Raw genomic sequence first — 25160 nt, 5'->3', positions numbered from 1 at the left:
TTCACAGAGACATCTAAAATGCTCTCAATAAAAATGTCTTTGAAGGTTGAATTGAGCACCAACTTCATCAGCCAATGAAGTAAAAGTACTTTATTTGGCATATACTTATGCTAACCAAGTACAATGTTCAGGGAATTGATAGCAGTACATACATAATGAGAAAACGTACAAATGAATAGTAAGAAACATCAGAACATAGAAATATAATAAATAATAGACTTGTATACACTGCAAAATGAAACGTGGATGTCGTTTTGCTATGTGTATGTGTATGTGTGTGTGTGTGTGTGTGTGTGTGTGTGTGTGTGTGTGTGTGTGTGTGTGTGTGTGTGTGTGTGTGCGCGCGCGCGCGTGCGGACACGTGAAATAATTAATTTGAGATGTATGGCTGCGGAGACTGTTATGGTCTGTAACGTGCACGGTGCCCTCCATTCCAACTGCAGGCGCTGTGCAGTTCCACCAACCGCTGAAATAATGCGCGGTCCCTTTAACAAGTGAACTCACATGGTACTGCTGCTGCCCCATCGCTGGTTCTGCCCCGCGTGGAGGCGACTGGATGAAATGATCCAGATTGAATGTCACGACTTGAATCTCAACCACTACCGATTCGGTCTTTCTCCCTACCGGCTTACGAAATATCGATCATATCCATCGGCACATTTGTCGTTACGCAGTGAGGCTGCCGGTTAGCGAGTGACAACGTGTTCACTTAATTTAGCTTGTCCGGTTTTACAATATTTTTCCGACACGTCGCTAATATCTAAGTGAAGGAAAGGAGAACCCTCCCTTCCTCCCAACTTTTGAAACCCCACTCCGACATTCAACGAAGGGAAGATCATAACTTAGGTGCCGAGATGTCAGAGGAACTGGAGCAAATTCTGTTGCAGCTGACACAGCCTGACAATGCAGTTATTCAGCAGGTAAAGATACTACGCTCTGTGTAGTTAGTGGGGGTGAACGTTTCACGGTGACAGTGGCACTGGCAACCAGTTGTCATCGTGCCATGTGAAAACTGGGCAGATTTTGTCATGGTGCCATGTGAAAACAGGACAGATAGTCAAACATATGTTCGATGAGAATACGTGATCTTTTTGACATCTGCTGCTCTTCCTCATCGTTATTGTCAACGTGTTGATCCGTTTTGTCCCGTCAACAGGCCACAGCCCAGTTGAAGCTTGCTTTCAAAGACCCTGCAATTATCCCAGCCCTGTGTGCTGTCATGACCACTTCCCAGAACCATCAGGTATTGTGTGTACAAGAAAGAGACGACGATAAAGCACTATCTTTAATGCAGTCCATATAATGTCATGACAAATGAATGTAACCTAATGGGTGGGAGGGAGGTGTGTGTCAAATGTATTTAAATTGGCCCCCGATTTTATATCCCATAGTCTCTGGGATGCCATAGATATTGGCTCCATTTTAAACTTAAAACCTTGAATAGATTCGCCAGTCAGCTGCAGTGATGCTGAGGATGAGGGTGAAGAAGCACTGGAAGAAGATAAGCCCTGATCACAGAGAAAGGTAGACACATGAGTCGTTCTGTGTACTGACACACCCCAGTATTTACCATAAAGACCCTCTTCGATGTCATTAACATTTTCCATTGAATTTCACAGCCTTAAGGTGGTGGTGCTGCAAGCCTTCACCCAGGAATCAGAGTGAGACGCATACAAAACCCATATTCTGACAGAAATCCTAATAACATAACCAAGACTGCTTATTTCTGATATTTTCATGCAGAGCAGCAGACAGACATACATACACCATTGCATGACTACACATGCCAGACACATCTCCCTGCATGTGAACGAGGAATGGAGGCCTGTTTGGTGAGCTCTCCCCTGCGTTCTTTTGCAGCCACACTGTGCGTCACTCGCTCTCCCAACTGAGCGCGGTAATGGTGAAGCACGAGACCCCCGACCGCTGGCCCGCCCTCCTGGAGCTTCTCAACCAGTCCACCAAGAGCAACAACCCCCAGGACAGACAGGTAGGGAACCTGAGCCTCCCATTGCAATGACTTCCCCCGTTCTGGAAGCATAGGAGCATTGAACTGTAAAGGATTATGTTAGTATTAATGTTTTTCGGGGGTCATTGTTTAGTAATTCATTGTGTAATTATATTTTTTAGGGGGAGACATTGTTATGTTTAAAACTGCCACAGTCTGTTTCATTAGCCTACAGGACAGTATATTTACGTGGATTACGTTTTGTACATTACATCAAGTCCTTTGAAACCTATCCCATGATGCATTGTGATGTACAGGCCCTATATGATTTCCTTCCAAATAAAGATGGGAATGTTTTCGTTGTGGAGAATGAGTGATGATGATTATCAAAGGAGATATGAATCCATGATTTTTGTGATTTGTTTTTGTTTTTTGTTGAAACGTTTTTAATGAAAACAAAAGTCAATACCGTAATAAAACTACAGAAAAAGATAACTATCAAAGGACATGACAATCATTAATGTGGTTTTAGATTTTTTTGAAAAAGGTACCATCACTATCGAAGAGATGAGAATCATTGATTGAACGCTTTTAATTTGAGTCCAGCGGTTCCATCGCCAACCCCCCTCCCCCTCTTCCCAGGTTGGCCTGCTGCTGCTGAGCAAAGTGGTGGAGTCCAACCCGGAGCCCTTCAAGCCACACTACCACCAGCTGCTGCAGCTGTTTGGTGACGTGCTGCAGCAGGACCTGGAGCACCCAGCGTGCCTGTACTACTGCATCCTCACCCTCACCGCCATCACCGCCTACGTGGGCTCTGAGGAGATGGTGAGACGCTCTTAACGGCTGAGCTTCACGGCTCCTCTCCACTCCAGGGGCTTCTGCTGCTGCCTGCCTGGCCCCTGTTGTACATGGCTATTCATTTTTTGTAGTTCCTTCCCTGGTCAAATAAAGTTTAAATAAAACTCCCTTTATGTTTAACCAAGCTTAGTTGTTGTTAGATATTCTTTAGTATTGCTATATGTTCTAGTGCTTATCTGTTTCTGTGCCTGAGTCAGATAACCCTCCTATCAAGGAAAAAGACAAATCTAAAATGGCTACTCTGTGTTGATTTGAGTGATTGTCCGTTGCCTTGCAGAACCTGATGCGCTCCCTTATCCCAAAAATGATCATCGCACTGAAATACCTTATCAAGGCCGATCAGGTAGGCAGAACGTGTGTGTGTGTGTGTGTGAGTGAGATAAATATAACCACATGCTGCCAGGATTGAAGTAATGTGTGTGTGTGTGATAAATATAACCACATTCTGCCAGGGTTGAAGTAATACCTGTGTGTGTGTGCGCAGGACCAAGCCAGCGAGGCCATGGAAATCTTTGACGAGCTGATGGAGAGTGAGGTGTCCATCATCGTCCCGCATATCGTGGAAATCGTCCACTTCTGCTTGGAGGTCAGCAGCGTTCACTCCACTCACCAGGGGTTCGGGCGTGGTGTTTTGGTCTTCCATCTCGCCCTGATAACGCATGTGGTCCTCTCCATACCAGGTGAGCACAGACACCACCCTGAGCGACTCCCTGCGCGTCAAGGCCCTCTCCTGCATCGCATTCCTCATCCGCCTGAAGAGCAAGGTGAGCACATGGCCGGGGGGGGGGGGGGGGGGGGGGGGGGGGCGGTCGGGTCGGCGTGTGTGTGTTGGTGGTGTGAAAGCGCTTCGCAGTGTTCTCGCTGAGGAGGACTTATTTTTTATTACACCCCACACATTTGTTTCTTCCGATAGCCTTTTCTCTTTAAGCAGCCATATTGCTTACCTTTAGTTTTGATCATCATTGAATTATTTTCCATAGTGCATTTGTAATACCATTTTTCGAAAATGATTCAGGCAAAAACTGTCGACAAATATTTGTTTGACAAAGACCATGTCTCCATCTATGGTAGTCCGGAGCAGCCTGAAGCCTGAGAGTGAACCCCTCCCTCCCTCCCTCCCTCCTCCCTCCCTCCCTCCCTCCTGCAGACGGTGCTGAAGCACAAGCTCCTGAGCCCCATCCTGCAGGGCATCTTCCCCGTGCTCAGCGCGGCGCCCCCACCTGGCGAGGAGGACCCCGAAGATGACGAGAACGACAGCGGGGATGGCTCCGACAGCGAGAGCCCCAAGCACTATGCCGCCCAGGTGAGGACCCCCCTCTGCTCTCGCCCACTATCCCTGCTTCAGTCAGTGAGTCAAGGAGGTTAACGAGGTGTGTGTGTGTGTGTGTGTGTGTGTGTGTGTGTGTGTGTGTGTGTGTGTGTGTGTGTGTGTGTGTGTGTGTGTGTGTGTGTGTGTGTGTGTGTGTGTGTGTGTGTGTTTCCAGGTCATCGACACCATGGCCCTCCACATGCCCCCTGAGAAGCTGTTCCAGCAGCTGGTAAGTCGTCAGCGCCCCTCAGCTGTTGAGCTGAGTCACCGTCACATGTGACTCTTGCTAATTCTCTAAATGCCTTCATTGTATATTGAGTGCATTGCTTCCTATAGTTTACCTCAGCTGCGGGTCGACTGGTCTAGTAGCTAATCCCCCCCCTTGATTGAACTTGTGTGTGTGTGTGTGTGTGTGACAGATGCCACTGGCCCAGGCCTGTCTCTCCAGTGGAAACCCCTATGAGAGGAAGGGGGGCCTCATGTGCTTGGCGGTGCTGGCTGAGGGTTGTGCGGACCACATACGCACCAAGTGAGTCCTTATAACTCTGTAGAACCTCTAGCCTCATACAACCTGGGACGTATGATCATCTATGACACCTGAACTCAAATGGAGCCCCTTTCCTCATACCATTGACCAAAGTGCATCAACATTGATGCCGATTTCTCGTGTCTGTTTGTGTGTGTCTGTTGCTAGGCTGCTGTCCTCCATGCTCCAGACAGTGTGCCAGAGTCTTTCCGATAGTAACCAGGTCGTGCGTAGTGCCGGCCTCTTTGCCCTGGGACAGTTCTCTGAACACTTGCAGGTCAGCCATGGCCGTATTAAGTACTACCAGGGGGGAGCGGGAAGGAGTGTCTATTGAACTAGATATTAGTTTAAACACGGAATACGTAACTGTCACATCGCCATAGTCAAGTTTATTTAGTTTACAATGTGGTGGAAATTCAGAGAAAGCTATTTAAAATAAATTGTAGATAATCTGAGACAAGTTAATAAATGAGTGTCAGATTGATAAAATCACACGATACCTAAATATAGCCCTTATTGCAGGAGCATGTGTTGGCGTTAGTTGGATTCTTTATCTGGCACGACCGTACCGTGCGTCGGCAATGCATTCTGTGTCTAAGGAAGTAACGTTGCATCGTCATTTTCTCGCCCAGCCCGAGGTCAGCAAGTACTGCAGCGAGTTGATGCCCCTTCTGCTGGGGTACATGTCCTGCCTGAACCAGGCCAAGGTGGGCCACGTCACCAAGGCCTTCTACGCCCTGGAGAACTTCATGGAGAACCTGGGTGAGACGCCCGTGTAGAGCGCGAGGCCCCCCCCCGGCAGATGTTCTCGGTCTTTTTGAATAGGTCCCTTGTGTTCCGGTTGACATCGTTCTGTCCGTCCTGACAGGCGAGGAGATCGCCCCCTATCTGCCCACTCTGATGGAGACCATGCTCTCGGCCCTGCACAACGCAGAGGAGCTCAAGATCAAAGAGCTGGCCGTGTCCGCCATCGGCGCCATAGGTCAGTTCCTAGAGGATGCTACTTGTAGGATTTGTGGTTCTTTTTCATTTTTCTATGGGTTTTCTGGTGGCCCTTATCTACAGGGCAGTAAGTAGAGACAGGGATTGACTTGAGAGGGGGGATTGCATGGAGCATAGCATCAAAGATGTGAATCGAACCACGGGCCTCTACAAGGTGTCTTGCCTATGTGGTTAGCGCACCGGCAGGTTAAGCCATCAAGCCGACCCCCTCAACGTTTTAAAGGAAGCTATTATTTATTTGAATCAATCTTTTGAAATGAGGTAATACTTGGGTCATTTTAGGTCATGTTTTGGTCCTGGTCCATTCTTTATGTACTCTGGGCGGTATCCATGTGTGACCTTTTATGTGGTCGCTTTCTGTCCCGTGTTCCAGCCAACGCGGCCAAGGAGCTCCTGGTTCCCTACTTCCCCCCGGTCATCGAGAGCCTGAAGGGCTTCCTCACAGCCACCACGGAGGAGATGCGGGCCCTGCAGACCCAGGCCCTCGGTACGTGGCCCGCTGCACAGCACATGGAGCACATCCCTTGTCATGGAACGGGCGTAGCTTCCTTGTGTCGTGATGTGTTCTTTTTAATGACTTTAGCGGTTGTAGTCTTACAAGAGTCATTGATAGGGAAAAACGAGTGGAAGTGAATAACTGGTCTAATTCCTCAGCCTACCCGTCTTGCTATAACTGGTCTCCCCGGGATAGGGCCTCAGTTAATCACAAGCTAGAACCTATGATGGAAAAGGACCATTTATATTTTTGGGGCATCTAGAAGTATGAAGGCTCTCAAACAGACCCTTATGGAACCATGTGATGAACACGGGGCCTCTCATACCCCTAACTATGAGTCTACCACCTTATTGTACCAGGTACGGGTAGTAGACTAAACAAGTGACGATGAAGTCTACTAAACGTCCCCCGGAACTTAAAAGTGCCGAATGCGTAATGAGCGTCATGACCCGCGTGAGTCCTACGGTGACCCCGCCGTGTGAAGGTGGCTGACCCTCTGCTTGTGGGGTTCTGCAGACACCCTGTCGGTGCTGGCCCGCACCATCGGCAAGGACGTGTTCGGTCCCCTAGCCGCCGAGTGCGTTCAGCTCGGCATCAACCTCAGCAACACCATCGACGACCCGGACCTGCGCCGCTGCACGTACGTTCCTCATCCGTCACTCATGCAGGGGCAGCTGCCCAGCCATCCAGAACACATCCTCAATCCTAGCTTTTGACTCACTCGACGAGTGACACCGTGTATAGCTGATCAGTCTCACCTGCAGACTATTTGCAAGTGGGGGTAGCTTTTTTTTTTTCCACGTTACTATTTTGGATATTGGCATCGGAGCTTTTGTTCGTGGGCCTTTCTAGGGTTGGGTTATCTTCCTGCGTATTGTGTTATTCACATAGTTTTAACTACAGCCACTGTACTCTCGTTAAACCCTCTATAAACTCTTTATTTTCTCTCTCCCTATTCCTCTCTCCGTCCCTCTCTTTCCCTCTCTGTTCCACTCTCCCGTTCTCTCGCTCTGTCTCTGTCCGTCTCTCTCTCTCTAACTCTGTGTGGCTCTCTCGCTCGGTCTGTCCCTGTCCGTCTCTCTAACTCTGTGTCTCTCTCTCTCTGTCTCTGTCCGTCTCTCTCTCTCGAACTCTGTGTGTCTCTCTCTCTGTCTGTCTCTGTCCGTCTCTCTAACTCTGTGTCTCTGTATTGCAGGTACAGCCTGTACTCTGCCGTGTCCACCGTCAGCCCAGACTGCCTGACCCCTCACCTCAACTCCATCACCACAGTCATGCTGATGGGGCTCAAGTCGACAGAAGGAGTGACGGTAGCACCTCATCTACTTAAAGCACCTCATGAAATGATCGGGTTGCTAATTACAGGAGCGATTTTAGTCAGTCATACATTTTAGTCATACATTTTAGTGTTTTTAGTCGTTTACCCATCAGATTTATTGATTGCTGTCGGGTTGTGAAGAGAATTTCAACAAATAGGACAGAACATGGTTCTAGAATAAACCTCCCACCCAAGCTTTAAGTGTTAAACTAAAACAGAGTCCTTGTTTCCCAGACGCACCTGGAGGAGGACAAGACCTTCGTCCTCCTGGACGAAGACGACGACGACGACGAAATCGAGAAAGACGGAGACGCCATCTTGACGGACGAGGAGCAGATCGACCTGCACGACATCGCCGGGTAGGCGGAGAGAGAGGCGGGCCCTCAGCGACACACTTGGCGCTCAGTCGTCCTCTTTGAACGAGCTTATAACGACGGCCGTGTCGTCCCCAGGTTCAGCGTGGAGAACGCCTTCATCGACGAGAAGGAGGACGCCTGCGACGCGCTTGGGGAGATCGCCTTCAACACGGGGTGAGCTCACACGCAGATGGCAGCTTTATGTGGCCCCCCGCTATGATGGATGAGCCCCAGAAAGGCCTTGAGGCTCAGCAAGAGGGACCTTTTGCAGAAGTCAAGTCGGCTGTTAATGGGTTAAACGACAGAGGTTGAACCGGGAGTGGCGGTCGCACTAATCGAACGGAACAAATGGTCCCACCATCGAAATTGTATTGTCGAAAATAGCATAATGCAGTGTCTTTTTTTTTTTTTAATGATTAAAATGAATCGCGCACAATCATTTGTTACTGGTGCCATTCTGTCTGATAATATTCCAAATGGTGTTGGAGCATTGTCCCTCTGGTCAGCGTCAACACTGTAACATTTGTATTTTCCGTCCCTGGCAGTGCGGCCTTCCAGCCCTACCTGGAGACCTGCTTCCAGCAGGTCTACGACATGAAGGAGGTCAGTCCCCCATACACAGCCACCTGCCGGGGGCTGGACGGCATTTGGGCTAGAGGGAGGAAGGGGAGAGAGGGATGTACTTGTCTTTTCTGATGAAAAGGCACAAAATACTCTTCCCTTGGGTGCCCACCCCCCTCCACCTGCCTCTGCATATTTAATGAGAGCTCTTAGCTTTAATCTTTTGCTATCCAAACCCTGTCCACCACTACACACACACACACACCTCTCACACTCTCTCTCCTTCCCCAGTTCCCCCATGAGGATGTGAGGCGAGCGGCGTTCGGAGCCATGGGCCAGTTCTGCCGCGCTCAGCACAAAGTGTGGAAGGAGAATCCCAGCGAGGCCAACCACCAGGGTAGAGAACCGCGACCGCCCCCCATCCCTCCCCAATTCACCCCCCGTCTCCCCATTCAGCCACCCTTACCCACCCCAATCCCCTCCCTATTCACCTCCCCTCACCCCATCCACCAACCCTCACCCCATCCACTCCCTATTCATCTACCCTCCCCCTCACCCCACCCCCTGCCTATGCAACTACCCTCCCCCTCACCCCATCCCCTCCCTAGTCACCCACACTCACCCCAAACCCTCCCTATTCACCCACCCTCACCCCATCCCCTCCCTGGTCACCAAGCCTCCCCCCTATCCCCTCTCTATTCACCCCCACCACCCGTCCTCTCCCTATTCACCCACCCTCACCCCATCCCCTCTCTATTCACCCGTCCCACTCTGTAAATCCCTGCGACGCAGCATATCTATTCTGCCAGCGCAGACTGCACCGTCGTGGTTTTGGTGGGGCAGGGTGTAGCGTTGCAGGCCAAGGTCATCAGAGGTGCGTTCGGGTGCGATTAGGCTCAGGACTCCGTTTTGGCCATTCAAGGGGAGTTGTTTCCACGAAAGCCTTAAAACTTAACTGCTGACTGTTTTTGGGAGAGGTTTACCTCTTCCCAACTTGCAACTTAAAACATGTGGAAAAAGCATTGTTATTTAGGAGACCCCTTTCTCAAAAGTGACTTAAATGTTACACTGAGAACAAGCCAAACGACCTTCAAAGAAAGTTATAGTTTTGCAGAAGGTAGTTTTAAAGAGAACACAATGATGTAGTGAAGCCCTAGCGATGAGAAATGTGAGGTTCATCCAATCTTTTTTTAGTTTATTGAATAAAAAACAATATGTTTTTAATTGAGGGTATTTAGCAGATGCTTTTATCCAAAGCGGCTTGCAACCATTCACACAGTGACGACGGAGTCACATATGCAAGACGACGGCCAGCTCATCGGGCGCAGTCAGGGTGAGGTGTCCTGCTCGGGGAGGCCTCGACACCCGACTAGTAGGAGCCGGGGATCGAACCAGCAACCTTCGCGTTAGAAGCCAAACCCGCTCTACCTCCACCTGAGCTAAAGCGACACTGAAATCACGAAACGTGAACGCGGCGTCTCTCTGGGCTCGAACGACACTCCTGACCCCTCCCCCCCCCCCCTTCCTTAGCGATGCACAAGCTGCTGGACGTGGTGCTGCCCTGCCTGGTGGAGACGGTGCGCTCAGAACGGGAGCGCCACGTGGTGATGAGCGTGCTGGAGGCCATGAACGGTGTGGTCAAGTCCTGCCAGGGGGAGGCGCTGCAGCAGCCCGGGCGCCTGCAGGACATCAGCCACGCCATCCGGGACGTGCTGAAGAAGAAGGTTGGGGGGAATAGATGCTGTCTGCCCTGGGGGTTTCAGGCAGTTTTGTCTCCATTTTCGAATGGGCGCACTTGTGACCTTTTTTTTATAGTGAACTTGTACTTGTAGGGCGTCGCTGTTTTCTGAGGGTGTCCATGGGCAAACGTTGTCCCTGCTTAAAATCCATAATGCACCGTGGAAGCGGTACGAGCAATGCACACCTATTCCTGCCCTATATCCCATGATGCATAGGGGGTTGTCATTGTCGAGTCAAACGGGGCCTCTGTCCGATGGGGGAAACCTCTATTTGCCCTTTACCCCTGCGCAGATATTAGTCATTTAGAGTCAATGATGTGGACCGATCTTTACAAGTTGGGCCGGAGGATTTAGGGGGGAGCTTTTACCAGGAAATTAATTTTACTAGTCTGACCTTTGGTACAAAGTCATGTCCACAAAATGCTTTCTGCCTTTCTAAACTTTGTTTCTTCTGACACCCAGACCGTGTGTCAGGATGGTGGGGGGGACGAAGCCGAAGACGAGGACCAACAGGTGGGGTCTCTTTTGAATTCCTTTTAGGAATGACTCGGTTTTGGATTGCTATTATTTTTCGTCATCTATGCATATAGTTAAAAAACCGAATGGACCTCTGTCTCGTCCGTGTGACGCCCATTCTCTCCAGGCGGAGTACGACGCCATGCTGCAGGAGTTTGCCGGCGAGGGCATCCCGGTGCTGGCCTCGGCCGTGCCCGCTGACGTCTTCCTGCCCTACCTTAACGACCTGCTGCCCCTCATCATGAGCAAGGCAGTAAGTCAGCGCAGCTCTGCGTGCCATGAGTGGACTGGACATTGAAGTTCACCTAAAGGAAAACTATCCTGATCCCTTTATTGATTGGATATTAATGATTTACAGTGTGATTAGCCGTTACAAGCCATTTTGAAAATCGGCCTCTTCTGACATCACAAGTGGTGTGCGTGCTGTATAGATCAGTCTACGAGCCTACCCAGTGGACTGTGGCAAGCGTCACACATCGAGGTGGACACGCCCCCATGTGTGAGGTCTGTAGAGGCAGATTTTCAAAAACGGCTTTTCACTCACACCTGGTGCTATCATAGGTCACCTATTTAAAAGCTCCCCCCGGTATGACTTTAACCCCGTACTCCCCCCCCCTTTCCCTTTCTGCAGAAGGCGTCGTGCACGGTGGCGGACCGCTCCTTCTCGGTGGGCACGCTGGGGGAGGTACTGCAGTCCCTGGTCACCGTTAGCGGGGGCCGGGCGGTGGCGGGCCGCCTGGCCAACCGCCTGCTGCCCGTGCTGGTGGCCGGCGTCAGGGACAGCAATGCCGAGGTCCGCAACAACAGCGTGTTCGGCCTGGGCGCCCTGGCGGAGGCCGCCGGCCCCGTCATCGAATCGTATCCTCCCCCTGGTAGCGCTGCGGACGCGGCTGTTTGCGATCGGATCGACCACTGATCCAGTTGTAGTGTGAGGGGGATATTTCTGTCATTTAGCAGAGGTTTTTTTAATCAAAGTGAGGCTGAAACTATTGACAGGATGTGGTGAATGCTAGACTGCTGCATGACCATGTTTCTTAAAGAGGAAAGTGTGTAGGTTACATAAAAGTTACTACAGTGTAAGATCATCACTGGGGTACATTATATCAACGGTGTAAATATACCGGGGAAAAGTGACTAACGGTGTTACTAGTCAAGCACACAGGCACTTTGTGTGTGTGTGTGTGTGTGTGTCCATTCCAACAGCTGTGTGTTCCTTAGCGTTGTGTCCGACAGCGACTTCCCCATGATGCTGTCTGTGTTCTCCAACCTGCTGTCCAAGGAGGATGACCGCCGGGTCATTGACAACCTGTGTGCCGCCCTGTGCCGGATGATCACCAGCAACGTGGAGGTCATCCCCCTGGAGCAGGTGCGCTGCGCTATTCTTCCCGCTAGGCCTTCTCAGAGCCCAATAGAGATCGTGAGAGCGTGTTGGCCTTATTGAATTTCCGTTTTTGTTTGAGATTATAAAACCAAACGTATAACAGTGAGCCACAACCACTATCAAAAGGTTTTGCGTATTTCTGTATTTTCTTTCTTTATTTCTGGGGCTGTTCTTTTTGTTCCATGGTTTCACTTTCTTGAACAAAGCACTCTCACTAGCTACAATCAGATTTTGTACTACCCGGTAATCCAAACAGCCATTGGTTACTCATATAGTGTCAGGCATGTTAAGCTAAGCATTTAAATCGGATCCAACGTTTGTCTGTTGATCAAGTCGAGATTTGAACCAGGATCAATCCTTTGCACTGCTACAAACTTTTCATCGCAAAGAAGTTGTTTTGCACAAGGAAAACCAAATTGCATTCATTTTTTTCAAAATGTGAACAGTATTGAGTTTTCGTCAGCATCTGTTCCTCCTCCTCCTGTCCCAGGTGATCCCCGCCCTGGTGGCCCGCCTGCCCCTGGAAGAGGACCTGGAGGAGAACAAGACCGTGTACAGCTGCCTGGCCATGCTGTACAGCCACAGCCCCGGCCTGGTGAGAACACCCTGCCCCACTTACGCTCCGGCCTACTTCCAGCTCTCTCAGCCACGGCTTGCATTTCAAATGTCTGAACCTGCTCCGTGTTTGGTTTCTGTTCAGATCGTGAGCCAGATGAAGACGATAGTGGCCGCTGCCACCCACGTGCTCGGATCCAAAGATGTGGACACAGGTTAGGCCGGTTGTGTTTAAGATCATGAGTTTCAAACTGAGCTTGTGGAAAGTAACACAAACACCTCAGGATGACTCGCTTGTGTTTTGAAACTACTGCAGTTTGACCTTTACCTCAATATTATCGCACAAAGTTTTTGAACACATAAAGTTGTAGTACTTTATTGTTCTTTAAGTTATTGATACAAAAAATGTTTTTGGACCATGAGAATCAATGGGACCTGATCCTTATTAATCCGCCCCCCCCCTCCACAGAGACCCAGAACCACTTGGGCTTGCTGATCCGCAACTTTGCCCAGCAGCACTCGGCCGAGTTCCAGGCCGCAGTGACCTCACTTCCTGCCGAGCAGCAGGCCGTGCTGAGCGCAGCCATCAGCGTGTCGTAGCCCCGCCCCCTCCTCTCTCCCCCTCCCCCACCCCCACCATCCAGCTGACCAACTGCTCCTCTGGGAAAACCGGTTTTAGAAAAAGAGCAACATAAATATGATAAAACCATACAAAAAATCTCTACTTTCTACTTCCATTGCAAAACCAAACAGAGAAGACGAATGGGAGAGCACTCTTGAGTATATATGCATTTCGGAAACCCCTTTTTTTCTGCTTGTTCAGCACCAGTTTGAGTCGGCTCATGTTTCATCCATCAACTGTTTTGTCCTAGTATTAACTTTTTTAATTTATTTGTTGTGTGCATGCCAAGTTTTATGAAACTACATACCACTCTGCATTTCTTTTTTCTCCGGCGCCATTCTTCACATTGAGCAGGATTTGCTTCCCCACCCTCCCTCCTCCTTATTTTTTGTTTGCTATTCCGAAAAACTACCAACTGCCTTTTGACAAGTTATGAATTGGATACATAAATGCCTCTTTTTCTCAGACACCTCGTCCATCTTCTTTTCTATTTATTTTGTTCCCATATATTGTGTTTACCGAAAGGTCTGTGCTGGCTTTCCTCAGCCATTTTCCACATAAGATGACTTTGCTGCAGACTCTTTAGTTGTTTATAATGCTCCCCGTGCAGTGACTGTAATAATGCAGGCCCACAAACACACGTTACAAAAAGCGGCTTTCATTTATTTATTTGTTCATTTTGTTTACGTGACACATCGAGGCTTGATACGTTTCATGAGTCACACTTTATTAACATTACATTGTACAGCTCTGTTTCAAAAGCTGAATTATACACATTTAACATTTTAACAGCCGGGGACATTTCTTTCAAACAAATGTTGACTATTATATACTAGCATGGACAAGCTACACTGCCAAAACCAAACGATGCTAGACTATACAACATATTATTCAACAATTTTTTAAAACAAATTAAAGGATCTCATTAGGATATTGGGTTCAGTCAAACACGCTTTGATTTCCTCAAATCGAAACTAGATAGTGGGGCTTAAACTTACTTATTTTCGGTGTAGTTGAATCTAACGATAACCTTTTCGATTAAGTGATTAAGCGTTTTGTCTTAAGTGATCAAATCCCAATCTCAAATATCCTTAATGTATCTGACAAAGCAGTAAACCTAAACTCTTCATCTTATAATTAACCAAACGATAAGCAGCAAATGTTTGTTATTTCTCCTAGATAAATGACTAAAACGATTGATAGATTATTGAAATTAGATAACATAAATTTTCTCGGTCGTTCAGTTAATCAGCAGATTGCTGCACCTTCTCTCAGCCACTCCAGTCGTCTGCGTTTGTTGCGTTCAGATGTCCCGTGGTTAATGTGAGGCCTCACTGCTGGGCTGTTTGTTCAAGTCCAACGCCAGGGTCATCTCAACCGGTGCCAGGCTGTTCTCACCTGTGGGAGAGGTAAATTATCCATGAAGATGGTTCCTCCTGGTACTATAAAGCCAGCGTTATTAACGAGTCCATTGCAAATGCCGATTCTCCGTCTCAGCTGAGGCAATCTGCAGTAAACTAAGATATATTTAAATCTCACACAATGTTGTGATATTTTGTGTCATTGCATGGCATACATGCAAAAGGTCTATCTTGCAACGTCTACAAACAATAAAACCATTTTGTTCAATTAACCAGGAATTCACATCCTCCCTCATGCCTCCCAATTCTATCAATACGATCAATAACATACAAATAATCTGATAATTGTGGGACTATTCCTATAGTCTGCGTACTTTGAGTCCAGCCCTGTTGATCATCTGAATAACTCAACCAGTTGTGTTATTCACACATCCTGGCCCCAACATGTAACACATCTTTCCAGTGGCGACATCAACTGCAGTGAACTATGTGTGAGTGAGGCTGTGATCTCATCTCGTTGGGCAGTATTGGCACAGAGCTGTGACTTACAACAGCAGCATTCATAAGTCAGACCAGCCTGTGGGGTCACTACACTGCTGGCCCGGGGTCCATAATTAATTATTGACTGCCCCTTTGTAATGAAAACACAATCAGTAACATTTATTGTTCTGCCAATACCTTAAAATGGACTGTGTCCGTGTCCTACTGATTAAAACATGGACTACAGGCCTATGTGTGAATAGTGTTGAATGCTAAGATCACATGTTCTGTCTCTCAATGTGTTTTTATCAAATTTGATCAATCAATAAAACCATGTGCCATTCCAATGCTGTTTTCTAGTGACTAAAAGGCCACATTTAAAGAAAGACAAAATAGTCAAATTATCGATATTGAGATTGACCAGATACACACGAGATAAAGACACCTCAATGAAGACCTCAATATTGAAGTCCCTTCAAAACACTCACATAGAACTGCTTTTTGATCATAAATGCAGTAAATAACAAAAATAACTTAAAACTAAAATGCTATCTTACAGATTTGGTCTCACAGTGTTTATCCGACCAGACCGGCTTTACAAAGTTCGGTGCGGACAGTGTGTCCAGAGCAAGAGGACCACGAAACCTCCATGTTTCAGCCCTGTGAGAAACATGTATGAACCAATACCTCCAGGGTCTCAGACCTGTGAGAAACATGCATGAACCAATCCCTCCAGGGTCTCAGACCTGTGAGAAACATGCGTGAACCAATCCCTCCAGGGTCTCAGACCTGTGAGAAACATGCATGAACCAATCCCTCCAGGGTCTCAGACCTGTGAGAAACATGCATGAACCAATACCTCCAGAGTCCAGCCCCGTTTGTCGGTTCTTCCAGGGCAGGATGTCCACGCCGGTGCGGCAGAAGGAACGGTCGGTGTGGGCCTCGGTGCTGTACAGGACCTCCTGCAGCTGCTTGTCCCCCGGCTTCTGGGCCTTGACCCGAACCTGGAGGGACAGAACGAAGAAGGGCTTTGTGTCACTCTCCACGATATTCATCTGAACTTGCCCCAATCCTTACCACTTTTAAAACTAAACTGAAGACTTTAGCGTTCTGCTTAATCGTAACTTTCTACAATGCATTTTTTTTTACTTTGCCTTCTTTACTTTTTATTCTATTCCTTCCTTTTATTGCAAAGCAATGTTTTTATGTGAAGCTCCTTGAGTGTGCCTTGTGTATAATTGTATTATTTTTAGTTGAATTTGACCCTTGCTGTGTCTACGTGCTTATTCTTCAAGATGTTTGTGCGTAGAGTGTCATCCCAACAATGTGAGCTCTGGCCTTCCCCCATGAGCACCCACCTCCAGCACAGTGATCTCCTTCTCCTTCAGTTTCCCCGCCTTGTTCTTCACCTGCGTCTTCTTGGTGTCCACCCACACCACCCGCTCCTTCACCTCCGACCTGCACACACGCGCACGCACACACACACACGCGTACAAACACCCGCACACCCGTGCGGACCCGCACACACGCACACACACACACACACACACACAATGTGAACCGATGAACAACATGATCTGGGGTCAAGTAACTTGCACTCTCTCACACACACACACGCACACGCACGCACGCGCACACACACACACTCACACACACACACACACACACAATGTGTACATGTTCACAACGTCCGGGCACACAGGGTCAAGTAAAACACGCACACTGCAGGGTCAAGTAAAACACACACACACTCACACTCACACACTTCCTCCCTGGAGCCTATACTCACTCCTGGATGCCCAGGTCAGCCAGCGTAGTGTCCAAGAAGGGGAAGGGCTGGTGGGCCGCGTCCAGGTCCCTCTGCACCTCGACGGGCAGCGACACCGACATGGGGATGTCCCACAGCAGCTCTGAGCGGGACCCCTCACCGCTCGGCATGGGGGCGTCCCCGCCGCCCGCCCTCTCCCCTGCTCCCACGGGGCCGTTGTTCTCGTCCCCTGCGGCCATTTTCCGACGTTTGAAGTCGAAGTGGAGTTTGAAGGGAAAACGATTTGTGTGTGTTCTTCGCCTCCTGTAGTTCCTCTGCTTTTTTTTTTCCAGGCAGTTGACCTTACGCTCTTTTCTGATGTCTTATTCTAGTTTTTGTTTTCTCCACCAAACAGTTTTCGCTCCAATAAATCTCTCTTTATTGTTTTTTTTTGTCTGTCGTAAATCAGAGCTGTGCCGTGCTCTGCCGGGCTCCTCCGAAGACAAAGGCGTCGATCTCTTTAAAGTGTGGGAGTCTGAGTGTGGATAGACCCCGCTGGAGGCATTTATAGGCCGCCTCGGTGGGAATGTGTGTTATGTGTCGCCCGGGCGTGAAGATTATTACACTGTCGGAAAGGCTTCCGAAAAGTTGATGATGTTTTTAACGGCCATCTTTTTAAAACATGCCAACACAGAAGAAAATATTTTTGTTTACATGTACGCTCAATACTATTACTGTGACAGTTGTTGGACGTCGACGTTAGTCTTGTGAGATTAATTTGTGTCGGGCATCTCATTCGCGTTACATCCTTGTGCACAGGAGCTGTAAATGGCAGTGGCTGCAAGAGTTTAGGCAGGTCTAAGTTGGAGCTGAAGAGAGAATACTAGATGTATTCTCTCCTCAGCTCCAACTTAGAACTTGTTGTCTCTTCAGAAAAGCTTAGTTTTTGATGTTCTATGTGGTGTTTAGTTGAAGCATTTCAATCTTTCTATGTTGAATACACTGTATCTCCATGTCACCTTTTGTAACCTGTTGCATTTTGATTTTGTGTTTGTCAGGCTCTATTTTGCTAGGTTTTAGTGAGTCTCTTCTTTTGAGCCAAATTGCCCAGATGTCGGATCCTAACAATTCCTAATATCAGAAGCTGCTAGCAAAGATCCTCTGCTTCAGTTAATGAGCTTCCATTGAGAGAAAGAACTGTAGTCAATTATAAATCTGTGTAGAGGTAATATCCATGAGGTAATGGCTGACGGCTCCAATTGTGCTTGACCGCAGAAGTGAGAGGTCACGGTTAACACACACACACACGCACACACACACGCACACACACACACACACACACACACACACACACACACACACACACACACACACACACACACACACACACAAACCAAACTCACCAGGGGACAAAATAATGAATCTTGGTAATTAATGTCTGGACAAAGCAATCAAATGCAACACATTGCTCGACCTTTCGGTTGTATTCCCCTTCATTTATCTCCTTATCTGTCCCCTCTCTACACTGTTGTTGTCGGAGAGTTCAGGTGAAGGTATTCTTAACATACGTTAGCCATTTGCAGCAGCACGCTACATTTTTCCGCATTTGAAAAATTTGCTGTGGTCAGAAACGCAAGCCAGGCACTATAGTGGGCCTATACCACATGCACTAGTTAGATGTGATGGGGAGGAGGGTGACTACTGTGTTCTTTATCGGCTAAACACGCATTCTATACACGGCATGTCACATTTCATTTGAGGACACATTACATCATAGCATGTGGATATTAGCCTTTAGATCATCCACATAGATGAAGTGATGTTTCCACGTTGGTATGGAAACAAGCTGGGTGCGGTGTGGCTGCTGACTACACCACTAGATGAACACATGCTGCTATGTTGACAGGGAAGGTGGTTTTACATTCACCCACGGACCTTCCGATGTGATAATGATTAACATCCATTGTTGGTTCTTTGTTTGTTCCTGACACTAGAATATCAACCAAGCAGCCCATCGGTCAGATCTACATGAAGCCTGGGTTTAACAGAGGCACACTGGGTCATTAATGTGCTGACAGCAGGCCTGCTTGGCTGTGTGCTTGTAAACAGGGTGAAGTCATTCTAAGCCGCCCTGTTAAAATAAACTTAGCGCAGAGTTACATGAGGCCGTGACTCCGCTGTGACTGCCTCTACACGTGAGGTAACAGCCCGAAAAGACCCTTGACCCACAACAACTCACGTGCACACACACACAGATAGACACACAAACACACACGCATCATCCACAGAGACGGATAGATACCCCTAACCTGACTCATTAAAAAGGCACGCGCTTTATTTGTAAGGGATCACTGATGCATGGGATGACTGATGCATGGGATCAGGGTATTCTGCCAGCATTGCAGTGTCTACAGTCTGCTACTGCATAGTGGCCAGTAAGGGATAGTCGATACAGGCTTCCTGAGGACTTTGAATAGTGTACGGTTGTATACGGTTATATACGGTTATATAGGGCCTATAAAGTAATACCTTTGACACAGGTTCAATTTCATTCTAGTGTCTCATCATTTTCCCCCCTTTCACACCAAAAGCCCTTAGAGACTGATAAAATTGATGGCAAATAGAAGATTAAGCAATATCCTTATACCAATTAAGTTTAATTATATATTTTTTTAAACAGCAACATATTAATTCAATAAAAAGTATAAAACACAAAGTTGTACATATAGTAATACATTTTTGTGGATCATGCTTTAATGTTATAAATAAATATATAACAGGTTAAAATGGGTTAAAAAAGTGGTGTAACACTAGCACAGGCAGCTATTGTATTTAAAACATTAAAACTACTGTCTTCAGAACACTAAAGAGTACTGTAAAGAGTGTGTTTGTTTATGATGCATTAATTCATATTTTTTCATTTTTTGGGTCGTACTTTATGGTAAGAAGGTAAAGTATTTAGGCGCTAAAGATATCGGTTTTAGTGTCTATGGATTTTGTGTGTGTGTGTGTGTGTGCGGTTAGGGTTGGGCAATCAAGATGGTGCTATAGGGCCCAGGCTGTTGTACCATTAGCTCCCTGGAAGACACCAGCTCTGCAGATAGGACACAACACACATCACAACACAAAAACACATTAACATTATCCAATAAGGATTGTCCACATAATGGCCATTTCTTAATTTAATTTAGAAGCATTCTGTGTCATTTTTTTTATAATTCTCTTTACATCCCGACATCAATCGATTAATCAAATGCTCTGATAGAAAAAATAAAACAATCTGGTATCTGTGACAGTTACAGGCCTGTAATCCTGTCCAATCATTAAATTCGGCCCAAATAAAATGAATGGATGATCTGCCTGACTGTCTAGCGTTCTACCTGCATGCACTCTGCCCGTGCACTTTGCCAGGCTTTGGTTTTTTCCGGTTGGATACTACTCAAAATCTTGCTTAATTTGGCTGGTTTCTTCAATTTTCCTATCCTAGCTTTAGAATTCCAACAACAAAGTAAAGTTTAAAGAAGTGACTTGTCAGCATAACAAGTGCAGGATTTCCTTTGGCATCACTTGGTGCCAACGCTCTTTTGAGATTGGTGCTGTACAGCAATGGCTCAATTCAGGTCATATTGTTCAAAATTAAACGTTCCTTCTCGTTTCCTTCTCTCAGACTGATGTTGCACCACTAGACCTAAAAGTCAGAGCCGATAGACTACTAATCTTTCACAGACCATGATGCGCTATTTCACCTAGGAGTTTGGAGAGAGTGTGAGCTGCGTGGCTGCGGCTGGCCTCCGGGGGCAGCAGAGTGTCGAAGGTCACCTGACCGAACCTCTGGAGAAGGAAGGGCACCAGTCTGCAGGAGAGGACGGTGTGTGAGAAGGGAGTTTTGTTGGGCTCTGTGTGTGTGTGTGTGTGTGTGTCGGTTTGTGTGTATGTGTGTTTGTCGGTGTGTGTGTGTGTGTGTGTGTTTGTGCGTGCATAGGTGCGTGTGTGTTTGTGTGTGTGTGTCTGTGCTTGCGTGCGTACGTGTGTGTGTGTGTGTTTGTGTGTTTGTCTGTGCATGCGTGTGTGCGTGCGTGTGTGCGTGCGTGCGTGCGTGCATGTGTGTGTGTGTGCTCACCTGAGCAGGTCTGGAGCAGAGAGGTCCCCGCTCTGCGCGTGTGTGTGTGTTTGTGTGTGTGTGTTTGTGTGTGTGTCTGTGCGTGCGTGCGTGCGTGCGTGCGTGTGTGTGTGCTCACCTGAGCAGGTTGGGAGCAGAGGTCCCCGCTCTGCGCGTGTGTGTGTGTTTGTGTGTGTGTGTCTGTGTGTGCGTGTGTGCGTGCGTGCGTGCGTGTGTGTGTGCTCACCTGAGCAGGTTGGGAGCAGAGGTCCCCGCTCTGTGCGTGTGTGTGTGTTTGTGTGTGTGTGTCTGTGCGTGCGTGCGTGCGTGCGTGCATGTGTGCATGTGTGTGTGTGTGTGCTCACCTGAGCAGGTCTGGAGCAGAGAGGTCCCCGCTCTGCGCGTGTGTGTGTGTTTGTGTGTGTGTGTCTGTGCGTGCGTGTGTGCGTGTGTGCGTGCGTGCGTGCGTGTGTGTGTGCTCACCTAAGCAGGTTGGGAGCAGAGGTCCCCGCTCTGTGCGTGTGTGTGTGTTTGTGTGTGTGTGTCTGTGCGTGCGTGTGTGCGTGCGTGCGTGTGTGTGTGTGTGTGTGCTCACCTGAGCAGGTCTGGAGCAGAGAGGTCCCCGCTCTGCGCGTGTGTGTGTGTTTGTGTGTGTGTGTCTGTGCGTGCGTGTGTGCGTGCGTGCGTGTGTGTGTGTGTGCTCACCTGAGCAGGTTGGGAGCAGAGGTCCCCGCTCTGCGCGTGTGTGTGTGTTTGTGTGTGTGTGTCTGTGCGTGCGTGTGTGCGTGCGTGCGTGCATGTGTGTGTGTGTGCTCACCTGAGCAGGTCTGGAGCAGAGAGGTCCCCGCTCTGCGCGTGTGTGTGTTTGTGTGTGTGTGTCTGTGCGTGCGTGTGTGCGTGCGTGCGTGCGTGTGTGTGTGTGTGTGTGTGCTCACCTGAGCAGGTCTGGAGCAGAGAGGTCCCCGCTCTGCGCGTGTGTGTGTGTTTGTGTGTGTGTGTCTGTGCGTGCATGCGTGCGTGCGTGCGTGTGTGTGTGTGTGTGTGCTCACCTGAGCAGGTCTGGAGCAGAGAGGTCCCCGCTCTGCGCGTGTGTGTGTGTTTGTGTGCGTGTGTGTGTGTGTGTGTGCTCACCTGAGCAGGTCTGGAGCAGAGAGGTCCCCGCTCTGCACGTGTGTGTGCAGCAGCTCAGGCATCTCCACGAGCTCCTCAGCTATTGGCTGCATCAAGTCCTGCACTTCACCCTGGGGAGACCTGGAGAGACCGGCCACACACACGACCCCTATTGGCCTTTTTCTAACACAGGACACACAGGACCGGCTCACCTCGACTCCACCGTACTCTACTCGCTTTTGGCATTTTCCACCGCAGATGGCACCTGCAGGAGGTACCCTGTCTACGTGAAGGTGACATTGAGGTCTTGCGACGGCGCACCACACTGCCCTGATTGCAACCTCCACGTGACACACACAGGAACAAAGGAGGTCCTGGTAGGAATGGTGGTCTTGAGTCTCTGGTTGTGGACGGCAATGTGGATTGCTGAACCGACGATTTCAAAAAATGGCAGGTTTCTGCAGGATTTCCTGTGTCGCACAATGGTGACGCAATGGAGCAATGATGGCTCCAGTGACAATTCTCTTTGACCGCTCAGTAGTCTAAAGTGTTTTCACGTCACCTTCAGCTCGGTTGGAACCTCGACGGAGATGAGACCAAAAACAGGTACCAGGTACCAGCCGCAACTTTTTTCCGATGGAAAACCAAGAAAGGGTAGTAGAATAAAGTAGAATTCAGCCGGTACCATGCGGTGGAAACGAGTCATATCTGGCATAATGATGAGCAATCTACAAACACATCCACACACATCCTCTCTCTTATCTCGCTCTCTTAGTCGGATGTCTCTCTTCCTAACACTGTGTGTGTGTGTGTGTGTGTGTGTGTGTGTGTGTTTGTGTGTGTGTGTGTGTGTGTGTGTGTGTGTGAGCGCCTCACCATCTGCTGGCTGGGGTGACGATGTCACTGTGAGATCTATCCCCTCTGGATACATCCAGGGGGACGTCTGACACAGCTGTTGAAGCACATTGAACATGACATGAAGTCTTCTGCCTATAAACATCAGCATCAAACGTCTTTTATGACGCGCCGTAAGAGGTAATGCCCCGGGATGCCAGGCATTATGGGTTATACGTGTTAAAGTGTAAGTGAACCCCCTGTTTCAGTTTGAATTCGAACACTGAGGTTAAAACAACACAAGGGCACTTGGAGTAGAGTAGAATGATCGCAAACTGGTTAGTGGAGATCGATAAAGCACAGCGTTTTAAGTTTTATTTTCTGAATTGCCTAGACTATTATGTTCAAGATCAGAGAATTAGAGGATCAGAGATTAGGGCACATAACACAAGATAACGCTGAGTTTACTATGTAGAGACCTACATGAGGCATCTGTGAACTGCAACCCAGGCTCCAGCGAGTGCCTTGGGATCTGAGAGAGAGAGATTGCCAGAAGCAAGCAGAGTTAGGCGAGAACGCTCCAAGATACATGCATGACCACATTGACATTAAAAGGCTCTGATGATGAATTACAGCAGATAAATCAATCAACTCGGTCAATTTGACCTTTTGCTAAACAATTTTGCATGTCAAGTACCCATGAATAATCCAACAAATTGGATTCATGCAGTGTTATTTAAAGAGTACCACAGAGCCACTGGTTTATAGGGGTTTGGCCCCCTCTATAGGCCAGACTAGTGATCTCCGCTCCAGCTGAAGGCAATTTACTGATGGTCATCTCTTCCGCCCACATTTCCTCGGCTTAAGTTCTTAGGCTTTGTACCATGTCGATCAGACGGGGTGTGGAAAGACCCACAGCACTGTACCTCTCTGAAGCTGCTCTCCCTCCTCCTCCTCAGTGTTTCCCGGTCCTGCTCAGAACCCAAAACCTCTTCCTCCTCCTTATCCCCCTCTTCACCCCCCAACCTGCCGCTGTGTCCGGAATGAGGCAGGGTGACGAGATGGGAGCCTTGTTTCCATAGTGACAGGAGATCAGGGTGGTACAGAACTGCAACAGAGAGACACAGTCAAAGGATCCATATCGTTTTCCATGTTGATAGACGGAAACTATCAGGAGTTGCAACTTCACATCTATAATGATAATGTGTAGGTGGCCCTGACCACTAGAGGGAGTGCTGAAGAGCTGATCAGGACGGGCAGATTTGGCTAAGAAGTGGACCGGCAGCAACACCTTGGCCTGGGGAGGAATGGAGAGAATTAGGATGGATGGCGCAACACGAGTGCTCTTCTGCTCTATTGATTTTACACAGAGGAATAATCAGCGGAGACAGAGAGAAAGACAGAGACAGAAAGAACAGAAAGGAAGGCGGTAAAAGATGGTCGAGAGAGAATGGGAGAAAGAAATGGGTCCGCTGCCAATGGGCTTACCATCCGTGAGCTCGGCGTTGGATCTTAATTAACTTGCAGCAGACACTTCGATTGCAGATCTCATTGAGCAAAATCAATGGGTCGGTAACTCGGCAATGCTCTTTGGTGTAGTATGTGTGTGTGTGCGTGTGCTGCAAATCAAAAGATGAAAAATTGTATCTAACTAATTACTTGGTTGAGATCAAGTGCACCTTTGCAGCATGTTTAGTGTTTTTCGATATGAATGTGTGTATGCCCTTGTGTATGTGTGTGTATGTGCTTGTGTGTGGGTGTGTGTATGTGCTTGTGTGTGTATGTGAGTGCGTGCGTGCATGCGTGCGTAAGTGCGTTTGTGTGTGTGCTTGTGTGTGTGTATGTGAGAGTGTGCGTGCATGCGTGCGTGCGTGAGTGCGTGTTTGTGTGTGTGTGTGTCTACGTGCTTGTGTGCGTACGTGCATATGTGTGTGTGTGTGTGTTAACAGTTGTACCGGGCTTTGGGTCTCAGCTAGCAGGTTCTCCAGCTGTCTTCTCATGGCCGGCTCAGAGATCTGGACCTCTGAGTCTGCAAAGACAAGCTGACGCCTGCGGCCTCCCACACCACAGCCGCGTCTCCCCCTGAGAGGAGCATCCGCCTGGGGTGAGGGGGGGAGGGGGGAGGTGGTGGTGAGGTCGATACCAACAACGTGACGACTGACAGTCGGTACGGTACCGTTACCTGTGGTAACGCTAGTATTACAGGTAACAACGCTGCTGGCCTAACAGACGATGCGCTCAAACCACGGCCATATAGTCGTTCATGGTCATGAAACCACAACCCCCGTCATGCACCTCTCCACCGGTGGAGCTCCCCGCCACTGGCTCCGTCCCCTTCTCGGACC

General features: G+C 48.5%; 2 protein-coding genes across 2 annotated transcripts in view; one reads left to right on the top strand and one right to left on the bottom strand.

Annotated features, from left to right (window-relative positions):
- Positions 1-571: 571 nt before the first annotated feature.
- Positions 572-13649, top strand: ipo4 (importin 4). Its single transcript, XM_079754724.1, has 30 exons — positions 572-920; positions 1157-1243; positions 1445-1524; positions 1620-1661; positions 1861-1990; positions 2591-2773; positions 3084-3149; positions 3291-3392; positions 3487-3570; positions 3954-4109; positions 4291-4344; positions 4535-4644; positions 4810-4918; positions 5274-5403; positions 5510-5623; positions 6017-6130; positions 6656-6779; positions 7335-7446; positions 7689-7813; positions 7907-7984; positions 8356-8413; positions 8663-8768; positions 9902-10095; positions 10573-10623; positions 10754-10879; positions 11258-11484; positions 11860-11992; positions 12498-12602; positions 12708-12777; positions 13032-13649. The coding sequence occupies exons 1-30, from the start codon at positions 855-857 to the stop codon at positions 13160-13162; spliced, it is 3267 nt and encodes a 1088-aa protein (XP_079610850.1). The 5' UTR covers positions 572-854; the 3' UTR covers positions 13163-13649.
- Positions 13650-19792: 6143 nt separating this feature from the next.
- The window catches only part of rec8b (REC8 meiotic recombination protein b), a gene marked incomplete at both ends in the record, with an annotated part of 15236 nt that continues 9868 nt past the window's right edge, over positions 19793-25160 (bottom strand). Inside the window, 10 exons of the mRNA XM_079754621.1 lie at positions 19793-19866; positions 20519-20625; positions 20893-20928; positions 22003-22122; positions 22858-22933; positions 23299-23347; positions 23742-23923; positions 24037-24112; positions 24771-24914; positions 25111-25160. The exon at positions 25111-25160 is cut by the window's right edge and continues 167 nt beyond it. Of these exons, the coding sequence (XP_079610747.1) occupies positions 19793-19866; positions 20519-20625; positions 20893-20928; positions 22003-22122; positions 22858-22933; positions 23299-23347; positions 23742-23923; positions 24037-24112; positions 24771-24914; positions 25111-25160 (914 nt within the window). The remainder of the gene's footprint in view (positions 19867-20518; positions 20626-20892; positions 20929-22002; positions 22123-22857; positions 22934-23298; positions 23348-23741; positions 23924-24036; positions 24113-24770; positions 24915-25110) is intronic.

The sequence above is a fragment of the Pollachius pollachius genome, assembly GCF_949987615.1.
Source record: "Pollachius pollachius genome assembly, chromosome: 17".
Lineage (NCBI taxonomy): Eukaryota > Metazoa > Chordata > Actinopteri > Gadiformes > Gadidae > Pollachius > Pollachius pollachius.
This window is presented reverse-complemented; position numbering and strand designations above follow the sequence as displayed.